The following is a 12500-nucleotide window of genomic DNA, read 5'->3' as shown; positions in this document are numbered from 1 at the left end:
CTTAGCATATCTTGAGCAAAATAACATGTTTAGGACAGCATTACTTTGCCTTTGTAACCCAGACCATCTGGTAATATGATCTGCGTGCATCCTTATGTTCTCTGCATTGCAGCTATGCATGGTTGAGACAGAAATATATATATATATATATATACATATATATATATATATAGCTATAGATATAGATATATATAGTTATATAAGTATATATATATATATATATATATATATATATATATATATATTTCCTGTTTTTACCTCTGATGTTCTTCCATTTGTGCATATTAATCTTCATTATGTGTATGCTTTCCAGGAAAAAAAAAAAAAATTGGGCTAGATATATTAAACCTTTGGCACTTGTTAGCCATTTTAACAGCATCACTTTGTAAGAATGTTACACATCATGTAAGAGATCAAAGATTGTTGTTATAAAGATAGAAGCTTTTATTAGAGTGACATTAGATCTTAGAAGCCCAAAAGTTTCATTGGCAGTGAGCTTAGAATTCATAATTTCTAGTTTTCTTGTTTCTAGTTTTTATTGCAACTGTTATGTTGTATCTTTTAGACTTAAGTATTGTAATCAGTTTATGTTTATATACTTATATAAATTAAGAAATGTATATTTTATGAAGACCACACAAAACTTAAGAAATTACATGTGGAAAGGAAATATTGATAAAAGTTCCCCAAACTAGTATGTCAATTTATTGTTATTTTATTTCATAAATACACTTATACATGTGTGTCTGTATGTGTCATTTTGCCCTTCAGGGATGTTGTCATTCTTCGACTACCTTTTCTCTCCTCTCTCCTTCAGGCAGCAAGAGAACCGCATGATGGGCCTCGTCCACCGCTGTCACCCAAAGAAGCTCCAGCCCACGATCATTGACCTAGACCAAAAACTCCCATCCCTCAAAGACCTTCAGATATCGTATATAAAGTTGCGAGAGCTACACACCCCAGGTCAGGTTTTTTATCGTTTGTTGTTGGTTTTTTTTTTTTTTTTTTTTTGTCTGTTTGCATGTTGGTTTGGTGGATTACGCTTAATGCTACCAACGGATTAGGATTAACGTTGTGTGTGGGTTAGCCAAGGATTAGATTCTTATGTTTTAGGAGCATTTAGGATGTGATTCAAGTATTCATTGTTGGTGCAGGCCATCATGGAAAATTAGGCTGATGGAAAATTTCCTTCATAAATTTTGTGGCACTTTTGTGTGTTTCAAAGTGATTTTTTTTGAGTGTTGGAAAAGGTCTGCGATGTTGGAGGCCTGTGCAGTTTATTACTGGGTGTTTACTAGCCTTTACATATGATTTTTATATTTTCTTATGGATCATCAAGAACAAATTTCTTTGTAAAATCACAAAAGTAAATGATAAAATTGCAAAGTTAGTTTCTTTTAAGTGTTATTTAAATCCCCTTGTTAAACCAAATGAGCTGTGTCTGTCATGTAAAAGCAGATTGTAGCATACACATTAACTTTTGTTCTTCTTTTTCATAGATGATCCTACACAATTTTGGGAGCAGGACCGCCACTATTTCAGCCGCTGGGAGTCCTCACGGTGGCTCTCCTATGTAAGCAAGTGCCTAGAAGTGGCCCAGAATGCTGCCTCTGCAATTGCACACCACAACAGCTCTGTCATTCTGCAAGGTAATTTGTGCATGCAATACCTGCCTTCCATTGAACCAACAGAGTACTGCAGGGTGTCTTGCAAGTTGTTGTTAGTTGAATAGCATAGGGATTATATAATGCAACACAAAGACCCAAAAGATCAAGTTGGCTAATAAAGGTAACTTGTTTGCCTTAACCCAATGGCGTCGGGTATAGAAAATTAAAAAAAACTCTACGCTCTGGCGAATGGTGGCAGCGCGCCGACTCTGAGTGCGTGAATTCGGTACATCAAGCCGAATCATTGCTTCGGGGCGTTTTGGCGCGGCGCCGCTGCGGACAGCCGCACGCCTCAAATCGGGCGTATTGTTATGACGGCGATAGCCGTGACCCGTCGCCATTGGGTTAATGACTACCACTCATTGTATTATCTTGGCAGTGGTAAGGAGTAACAAAATAAGAACAGTATATATGACAATTTGTCTCTTTAGATTTGTTTGTGTGTGTGGAGATCCTTGTCTAATTTCTTGATTCATTAGTTGAACATCCTCTTAGAGAAGGAGAGAGGAAGAGAGACATAAAAGGGGTGGATAGAATAAGGAAGAGAGGGAGAGAGAGAGAGAGATGAATGAGGTGGTGAACAGAATCAACATATACTATATTCTGAAATATTCCTCCCTAGCTATGAAAGACGTTTCAATCTTACAGAGAGCGAAGGTCGGGATATGAGTGCTGTCATCTCAAGCCTGGTACAGCTGTTGTTAGATCCTCAGGTGCGCACTTTGAGGGGTTTCCACAGCCTAATACAGAAGGAATGGGTTACTTTGGGGCATTCCTTTTGCTTGCGCCTCGGACATACAAGAAATCAGCCGGAAGAACAGGTACGCTTTAGCCAGTGGTTTGTGTGATTCATATAATGGGTCATTCAACTTGTACATTCTTTGTGTCTTTGGATATGTGGGTTATTTGTGGACTGGCTCTTAAATGTGTCTGTGTGTGTAGAGTAAGTTTTCCCCTAAGAACAAAAACAGTCTGGTGCAATAGAAGTTCCTGCAAAGTCATCCAACTTCATTTCTGTTGCAGAGTCCAGTGTGGTTGTTATTCCTTGACTGTGTTCATCAGTTGAGCCTGCAGCATCATGCCGCCCTTGAGTTTACATCAGAGTACTTGCTGGCGTTGTGGCATGCCTCCCACTGCTCACTACACTCAAGTTTCATGTTCAACTCAGTCAATGCCAAGTACTCAGCCACAGCTGTAAGTCAGATCTTTTTGTTATTATTATAATTACTATTATTATTATTTGTTTTTTTGGGGGGGAGGTACTTCCAATCAGAGGGAATCTTTTGAAAATATATTCTATAGAAGAATGTTTATAGTATAGCACAATGTAAGTTATATGTTTAGGTAATTTGTAAACAAATGAAGATGTTATGTTAGGAATGAGATGTAGTATTTGGGGGTCTATCATTGTATAGTATAATTTGGATTAGCTTCTTATAATACACAGCTTCATTGGGGAAAAAAAAAAAGCAAGGTGTAAGAAAGGCTTTTTTTCTACACTTCTAACACAACATCCATATGACGTGCCACAATGAGGACTTTCACCAGAAATGTAAATGGTAGGTCATAATTTTGGAATGTCTTTGAGCTTTAACCTTCTTGATGGTGGCAGTAAGAATTCCTTGTGGTAAAGGTGGGATGAAATTACTTGACTGGTCACTGAAGCAGTTCCTTGGAATATTCTCAAACACTGTCACATTCTAAGCTTTCAGGAACACATGGTGCTCCATCTTGTGTAATTGTGGTAGTGATGTACATGTGGAGAATGGTAAAAAAAATTCCTCATATAGCTGTTTTTAATGTTAGGTTGCATCTCTGCCTTCCTCTTTTTGGGATGCAAAAATCTTATAGTTCCCAGTTCTCTTATGAGTTTTTATGAGTAAGACCTTCAGTCCCACCCACCCACTTGATATCTATCATCAGAAAAGTGAAAATTGCAAGCAACAGAGCAGGAAAAAGGCAGTCTTATCATATGCACACTGTTCATTTATCACCTCAATGCTATAAGAAAACTCCTTTTCTTCCTCTGTTTGTTATTTATTATGCTCTCTGGATATTATAAAATGATATTTTTTGTAGTTGACGTAATTGCTGTCACTGTTTGTTTAGTGGTGTGCACTTTGGTTTCATTGTGGAATTGTGAGAAATAACTATGATTATATGAGTTACTCCTCATAAAAAAGTTGATAGTATTTGGACTCTGATTGTGTTTATAATTTTATAGCTTACAGTCAGTATAGCTTACAACAAATGATGGATTTTGGGAGTACCCTTCAGTGTTAGTTATGCATATTTATGTATCTGGAACAGTAACCCTACAAATACAATGAATGAATATTTAAGTTTTCAAGAATTTAAAAGCAGATTCAAACTTCTAAACACTTAACCTCTTGGATCTGGGTGATGTGACAAATTAATATTGTCATGAAAAAATCTGGCTGTAGGCAAACCTGCTGTCATAGGCATTTCAACTGAAGGCCATGGTGTCAGGAAAGACATTATTCCTATTGATGTACAATGAGGAATGTTATGTCCGTGAGCCGTGACTGGAAGAGCACTGGCTCCATGTTACATATTTTTATTTTTATTGCACTGAGTAGTTGACTACCTAGAGAGATATGGACTCAAATAATAGTGCAAATTAAATGGCATATATTGAGATTTGAAAATGGCCAAAATGCTAAAAACGCTTATGCGTTAAAAGAGGAATTAACATTGCTACTAGGAGGCATAGAGTCTTGTCACAGCTCACATGTGCTCATGTGCACCCTGCCTACAAGCCACCACACAGGAGAGCGACCTGCTCATGTAAGCCTAATGCCTGGATTTTCGGTCATGTGATTGTTGTGTTGCAGCTGGATCCAAGGGGTTAACCCAATGGCGCCGGGTATAGCAAATTAAAAAAAACTCTACGCTCTGGTGAACGGCGGCAGCGCGCCGACTCTGAGCGCGTGATATCGGTCCCTCAAGCCGAATCATTGCCTCGGGGCGTTTTGGCGCGGCGCCGCTGCGGACAGCCGCATGCCGCACATCGTGCGTATTGTTATGACGGCGATAGCCGTGACCCGTCGCCATTGGGTTAAGGGTGATTGTTGAAAAAGTTGATCATATGGTGACATCTATATGATTTCTGTTTCCCATTTTCTGATTCTGTCAGTCTGGCATGTGCTGAATTGGTCTTGGGTGTCCGGGGTGCCGCCCTCCCATCCTGAACTGGAGTACCAGCTTAGAAGTGTTGTTATATATGTTTATTGATTTTTCTGCTATAATCATTTATTACTTTATGGAGGTGTTGAGCAGAAGCAAAAATTCAATTGGGTTAATAAGAGCACTTGGTGATGTTACTAATAATATATTATTTTTTAGTAGTCATTCTTTGTAGTATAATCTCTGCTTTGCATTTTTCTTTCTCATATCTGCTAGATGATTTAGACATATTCACATATATTCTAAAGGTTTTAATAGGGGTAACCAAGTAATGATTGTAAATTTCACATTTTCTCAATAGGTATTACAACGTGAAAATCCTCAGCAACCAGTGTACCTCAGACCTGTTTGGTCTTGGTGGGCGGAGGACCATGACTGGCTGGGTGGCGAGCAGAACGGATCCTCAGAAAGCGTAAAGGGGAGGAGATCGGCAGCACGTGACCTCTTCCTTAACGTGCATTACATTCAGAATTTAATGGAGTCCCTGGCGGTGAGTGGGGCTCTAGGGCGTCTGAGAGACCCCGTTTCGAGTGCGCATCACACGTGGCACCGCATACAGTACTTGTTAGGAGATAGTGGGCCCTTGCCATACGACCCAAACGCTCCTGTGGGGCCTTTGCAAATCGATGCAAGCTTGAGAGTTGATGTGGCCCTTAGTAGTCTAAAACCATGGCATGAATGCTTCAGTGGATGGATATCTGAGCCATCCGTCACCATAAATGAAATAGACTCGCTCTCCAGACAGTCCACCACAACTGTGCAGCACTGGGAGCATGTGCGGCAAATCTACTACACCATCAAGAGCCACCTGTCAGAGACCCTAACTAACGGTGTTGCTGAATAGACCATTCTGTTGGAATTTGATTTTTTGCCAGTGAATATATTGCTTTATGAAAATGTAATTGATATATTATCATATATAATTTAAGATAACTGATGTATAGTTTGTTAGAGCTTAGAGATTATCATTAACAATTTTTGCTGCAAAGTATTAATGGAAAGATATTTTACAGAAACTTTGAGAGATTCCATTAGAGCAGAAAACCTCTCTATCTGTCCATAATGGCACAACAAGTGCTTCCTCATTTTTATAGACAAAGACAGCAAACGGATATCAGTTAATGGGCACATTAAGGAATGTATGTTAGTACGCTTCTGTTTTGGCTTGCATTGCATTGCTTGAATAGCATTGCCTGCAGTTGTTTAAGGATAAATGGATCATTTGAATATTTGGGGTTTAATTATGGTGTTAGGCTGTTTGATCTCATTTTTCAAATGTGTAAATATTAATTTATGTTTAACATTATTATCGAAAGCAGTAAGTATATTACTGTGATTGTATGTTATCGTTATTGCTTTTATAGTCACAAATATGTAGTCAGTCATAAGTTCCTCCTCCGATTTGTGATTTAAGCGACTCCTCGTTTTGAAGGTTCAGGTGATATGATTTGTTGGAAGTTCAGTTGCATGTTTGTCTTTAATCTGTGTAGCCATATGAAGAGGAAAAAAAGTGCTGCATAGTGTTTAATTTCGTGTGGAAAAATGTTTTGCCTTGCAGTACACAAAGCAGATGGCAAGCTCATGACCCAGGTCTCTTGAGCAATGCCAGTTGATAATGAAGTCTTCCCTCTGTCACAGCCCAGTTACTTGTACATTATAGAGAATGATGGTCAGTAACAGCACGTCTTCTTCCTCCTAGCCATATAAGAATGATGTCTCCGTATGTGCAAGAGAGACCAAGGGTTATGTGTCACATCAGTTTATTTATAGAAGAACGAAAAAGGATAAGGTTAGATTGGCAGGCTGTCGTCAAAGAATCTAAGGTTTTGTAGGTGTGTATCTGATCACTTAGTTCTATATTAAAACAAAATGTACTATGTTGTTATAAACACGCAAGATCCAGCACATGGACACAATAGAGAGCCACACATATATATGAAAAATGTTTAATATAGATCACACACACACACACACACACACACACACACACACACACACACACACACACACACACACACACACACACACACACACACACACAAAATTGTTTCCAGGGTTATGGTAAGGAGAAAACACAAGCTGCTGTACAGTTACATTGTTTTTCTTATAGAATAAGGGATATACCAGTGTCCAGTGGCAGAGGCAGTAAATCCTAAGAAATAGATGATTTGCACAGTCCACTTAACTTACATAGTATATGTTGTTTTTTGTACAGAGGTTAGTCATAAAGCGCTGAAGATATTTTAGTAGATTTTTATATATGTCCACATGACACAGGAGTATACGTCCATGCAAATCCACATACGCTCAAGCACATGCACACACACTCACATGCAGGGAAACAGAGACACGTGCACTTACAGATATATTCACGCCTTCATAAAGTTTATGTGTTTGTCAGTAGTGCAGTCACATTCTCCAGACCTACTTAAAAAAAAAAAAAAAAATGTTTTATGCTTGCAGCAATAATACTCTGCTTTACTTCAAAAGCCTACTTATCTTTCTGCAGGCAGTGCTGGACAGAAGGGATATGCAGTAATTAGGTTATACTTACACGCACGCACACGCACACGCACACGCACACGCACACGCACACGCACACGCACACACACACGCACATGCACATGCACATGCACATGCACATGCACAGACACAGACACAGACACAGACACAGACACAGACACAGACACAGACACAGACACACACACACACACACACACACACACACACACACACACACACACACACACACACACACACACACACACACACACACACACACACACACACACACACACACACACACACACACACACACACACACACACACATGTGTGTATATATATATATATATATATATATATATATATATATGTATATATATATATTTGTGTGTGTGTGTTTTTTTAAATATAATGTGGAAATGTATATATAAAATATTGCCTACACATATTTCTATTTATATATTTATAAAAATCTTCAGTGTTTGACAATCAACTGGCTGTGATAGAAAAAGTGGTTAGGATATACAGTTCGATAATTATTGTAGCCTATTTCTGCTACATAGCTATCCTCCCTATATGATTGAACATATACGTTAGAAATTTATCATGGTTTATATAAGAATGTTGTTATGAGATTACTTCATATACATTTTTTTTTTTTACTGTTGTGTATTTAGTCTGGCCTGTAAACTGGACAGGGTTTTCAAGAGTATGAAAGAGAGTATAGAGAAAGTATTATGATATATTTCTTTATCTAATTGATAAAACAATAGTGCCTTTGTTAGCTTGTTTCTCTTTCCTTCATCAACTATTCGTAACTAACGTTTCTCTCTCAATGTCCATGAAGTCTGCACCTTCAGGCCTTTTTGATCCTTCTCTCCATTAATGTTGTGTGAATGTCTCTCTTTTTGTCTTATCTTTTTCCATAATATTTCTTGTTTCGGCATGTCTTCCAAATTATTTTCACTGTTTTTAGGCAGTTAGATTAATGTCTTACTGTTTAGATTGTAGGGTAAAGAAGTGAAGTGAAGATTTATTTTCCTGGAGAGGACTTATTGAAGATCACTTGTGGAATCTCTGTAAAAGCTTTTGCATGTTGGCCTCGTTGCTGATCCCCTTTGCAGATCCAGAGGTATGTCCATGAAAAAAAAAAACTAGTCGGCTCCTCTTCCATTTGATTACATACATGCACATGCACTTGCAGAGATACATGTGTGTATGTACTCACAACTATAACCACGATCCTCCTCCTACTCGCATCCATTCCCATACTCACATCCATACCTTCGTTTTTCCTCATGCCCATACCCACATCCATACCTTCGTTTTTCCTCATGCCCATACCCATACCGAATCCTCACCCCCTATTCCTCCTACTCGCATCCATTCCCATACTCACATCCATACCTTCGTTTTTCCTCATGCCCATACCCACATCCATACCTTCGTTTTTCCTCATGCCCATACCCATACCGAATCCTCACCCCCTATTCCCACAACTCCATACCCAAACCCAGCATATATGCAAGTCAACATCTGTACATGCAGACTGTGGTGAAGGGAAGGAAAGCAAGTTACCATTACAGCACAGCCACTTTGTCCAGGGCCTGAAGCTGCTGAGGCAAAGGCATTTTTAGATATCACATAAGGAGGGTTCGCATTCCTTAGATTTGGTGCCTACTTATTGTTTTCTCCCGAGAGTCTCCATCAGTGACTGAGCTTTTGAGAAGAAAGTGATGAGCTTTATGTTTCTGTTGTAGATATTTAAGGAAGTGCTTCGAGATTCCCCCCCCCCCCCCCCCATTTCTGTGAATGGATTGCATGTATGTATGTATGTATGTATGTATGCATTTTCTCCCATCTGTTTATATTGATTTTCAATATAGGATATACATTTTCCATATATTATTGACTAGGGAAAAATATCTAGTTTTTTTTATTCCAATGTTAAAGTGATTTGAAATTCAAATGGCAGATGGGGAAAGAGCATGGAAAATACATTTACACCAAAGATTGTAAGAGTAATAGTTGAAGACGTTATGTTCTCTGCTCTACCTACTTGTTTATGTGCCTAGCAAACACTTGTACCTGGCCATGTAATACAAACCTCTGAAGCTCTTTCAACAGATTTTGTACGAATTAGATTTGTTTAGAGGTAGTATTTTCATATGCATCCAGATAATCTTTCATCCAAAATGATTCTGATGCTATGGACGTCCTCCACCCAAACAATAAGAAACCTTGTGTTACAGAGCAATAATTGTTACAGTGTGACATGGATCATGAGCAGGTGAGTTATAGTCTGTGGGTTATTAAGTGTAGGGTTATCAGATAGTGAAAATTAGGTGGGTATTCTGCAGTTGATTTAGAACTCATTTATAAGCAGCAGTGGGTTCAATAGTCTGTCTTCAACACCAGATCATCCTTTTTTTTTTTCTTTGTAATAAGAGACTTCATGGAGGCTAATTTAAACACTAAACTTGGGAACTAGGTATATATATTTATTGTTGATTTGTGGTCATGAAGTTGTAAAACAACTGGTGGGTGTAAAGAAATGAAGATCATGTAATGGTACTACCAAGTTTGGTCTGGCATAGTCAATGAGTGAAACATAGTTAATAATAGTCTAATTATGATTATGATTCCTTCATAGAAATGTCTAGTCCACCTCTACAAGTGATGAAGTGAAGGAGGAAAGTTGAATTTGAAATTGTGTTTTCGAAATTGAAAGAAGCCTGTACATATAATACAAGCTTAGTTTTTCAAGACACCCATTTGTTGGTGTGGGAGTTATTGTGCATAATAATATGAAAGAGTTCAGACATTTTCAGAAATGTATTCCTGTTCTATTTTATTTTCTTAATCAGAATGGCAGAGATGGAGACCAGAAATCTAGAATAACAATGACGTATCATCACACAAGTTCCACGTATAGATATATGTATTTATTTATAATAAACTTGCATTTGTACATGCATAAACATTTGTATACACACACTGAAAAACGTGTAGACATAAGCTCCCACCTCACACACACAAATGCAAATAAATGAACTTTGTACTCTGAGACATTGATTTGGTATAAAATAGGTCCTTATTTTACACACCCTCAAAAGGTGAAAAGTGTGTTGGATGTTAGTACATTTTATATGTATGATGTATAAAGCAAAAAACATAAAACACCAAATCTTTTCAGCTCTTCTTTAAGATTATTGTTATTCTTCAAGGATTATTTTATCAGTTTTCTCACTTATTTAATATTTTCCCATTCAGATGAAGACTCTCTTGGGTCCACATTCACACATGATGTGATAGCCATGTAAGAATAAGACTAGTTACATATGTTTAAAGTATTGTGGGAATGTGATACATGAGAATTAGCAAATAACATTTTTGAAAATATCAGAGTTATTTACTGCCTCTTGTGGCAAGTTACATTTTCTTTTTGGTATTACCCTGCATGATTTTAGCATAACAAGTATTTACTTTTATTATTCTATCAGTCATATGCTTCATTAGGTAACAAGTAAATAATATAAATATTTTACTTGGAAACTGCTCACAATACAAACTAATGGTCTTTACATCGTGATATTCTCTTCTTTTGATGGTCCTTTAAAAATGTTTAGAATTCTTTCAAAAGACCTCCTTGCACTAAAACTTTGTTGTTGATTTTCTCTGTATGCTGAATAGTATGCCTGGTAGTATTCTCCAATGTTGAAACGAAGTTATGTAGTCATTGTAACAATATTCCATCCAGACAAGAAATGAAAGTTGATAGACAGAATACAAAGCAAGACAAGATGTAATGATTTGATTAACCCATCTTTAAATGTTTCTTCATGTTGGCCACCTGTTTATTGGTGTCTGAATTTTTTTTTTTTTTTCTTTTTCTTTTTTTTTTGTTATGAATCTTTATCTTGTACTCAATCTAATGATCATTGCATTCCTGGGGGCAGTATAGAGTAATTGCCAGAGGGATTCAAGTGTTGCCTGTGATGTGGTGACATCACTCACATGAAGGTTGTATTTTATTGACAAATATACTTTTTAGCATGTTTTAAACGCGTAGTATAAACTTGCAGTATAGCTGAATATAAGCTACGTATGGTAGCTGCTTGGTTTGATAATTGGTTTTGTAATAAACCTGTCTATATAAAGAAATAAAAGGTTAAATATATTTTACTGCTTTGTTTCCTTATTTGCAATTATTCCTTTTTAATGCCTTAGGGTGTAATGTGGGTCCTGATTGATGCCACTGTTCTAAGGACTCTCAGAACAAAAACTTTCAGTAGCCATAGATTATGAGTTAGCAAGTATATGTGCTGTAGCTTTGAAGTTCTGAGAGGGAACATATGGATTTAGAGCTACTAAAGGAATATTTGGAAAATAACAAAGGCAGATTTTGAAGTGGATAAATATATTTCCATAAAATGCTGGTCATTACTTCACTATATTAGTGTTTGTATCTTTCATATTAGCCTTTCCACACAGTGTATATATTCAGCAATATCAGTGTCTTTCCATTGGTTATCAGTAGAGGACATGAGTATATGATTATTTTACTTGCCTCTTCAGTTATCAGTGTTTGTGATAAAGTATTAATTATAAATGATAGCAGAACATAGATTTGCAAGCTACCAGTACTACAGATTAAGATATAGAGCAATGAAAAGAGATACTTGCAGATATCTTTATTCAACTAGAGTGGAGACACATATTCAGTGACAAAACAATTGCACATTGGAAATCTCCATTACCATAGGAACAAGTCTAAAACACCGGGATTATTTTTTATGCATCATGTTTTCGAAGTACAAGTGTTTGGGTATGTTTAGCACTTGAACATTATTTTGGTGCATGTCAGTAAGGACACCACTGAAACTGCTTTTCTAAGACAGGATAAAATGAATATGTTGAGAATGGGGTAAACTAGGGTAAGAATTTCTCTAAGGATAGGGCTTCCTTTTGTGGGATTTTTTTTAAGATGAAAGACAATCACATAGAAAACCACATAAATTTAAGGGACTGGTTACGATGTTATTATCGTAACCATGAAATTTTGAAAAGTAATGGATTACATTGTAAACAAAAGGGTCAGTATTGCACATCTCTTCAGTGG

The 12500-nt window shown here is 37.1% G+C and overlaps 1 protein-coding gene and 1 long non-coding RNA gene across 3 annotated transcripts in view; one reads left to right on the top strand and one right to left on the bottom strand.

The window, feature by feature from the left end:
• Nucleotides 1-7533, top strand: part of LOC125038926 (myotubularin-related protein 10-B-like) — a gene marked incomplete at its 5' end in the record, with an annotated part of 10951 nt that extends 3418 nt beyond the window's left edge. For both annotated transcript variants that reach the window (XM_047632601.1, XM_047632600.1), the window contains 5 exon segments: nt 818-963; nt 1500-1649; nt 2316-2488; nt 2691-2861; nt 5176-7533. In XM_047632601.1, the coding sequence (XP_047488557.1) occupies nt 818-963; nt 1500-1649; nt 2316-2488; nt 2691-2861; nt 5176-5718 (1183 nt within the window).
• A 479-nt stretch (nt 7534-8012) lies between these two features.
• Nucleotides 8013-12500, bottom strand: part of LOC125038961 — a 5397-nt gene continuing 909 nt past the window's right edge. The window contains exons 1-2 of the long non-coding RNA XR_007116090.1: nt 8786-12500; nt 8013-8698 (exon numbers count right to left, since the gene is read on the bottom strand). The exon at nt 8786-12500 is cut by the window's right edge and continues 909 nt beyond it. This is a non-coding gene — a long non-coding RNA (uncharacterized LOC125038961). The remainder of the gene's footprint in view (nt 8699-8785) is intronic.

Source organism: Penaeus chinensis, chromosome 26 (assembly GCF_019202785.1).
Source record: "Penaeus chinensis breed Huanghai No. 1 chromosome 26, ASM1920278v2, whole genome shotgun sequence".
Lineage (NCBI taxonomy): Eukaryota > Metazoa > Arthropoda > Malacostraca > Decapoda > Penaeidae > Penaeus > Penaeus chinensis.
Note: the sequence above shows the minus strand (reverse complement) of the source record. Positions and strands in the feature narration are given on the sequence as shown.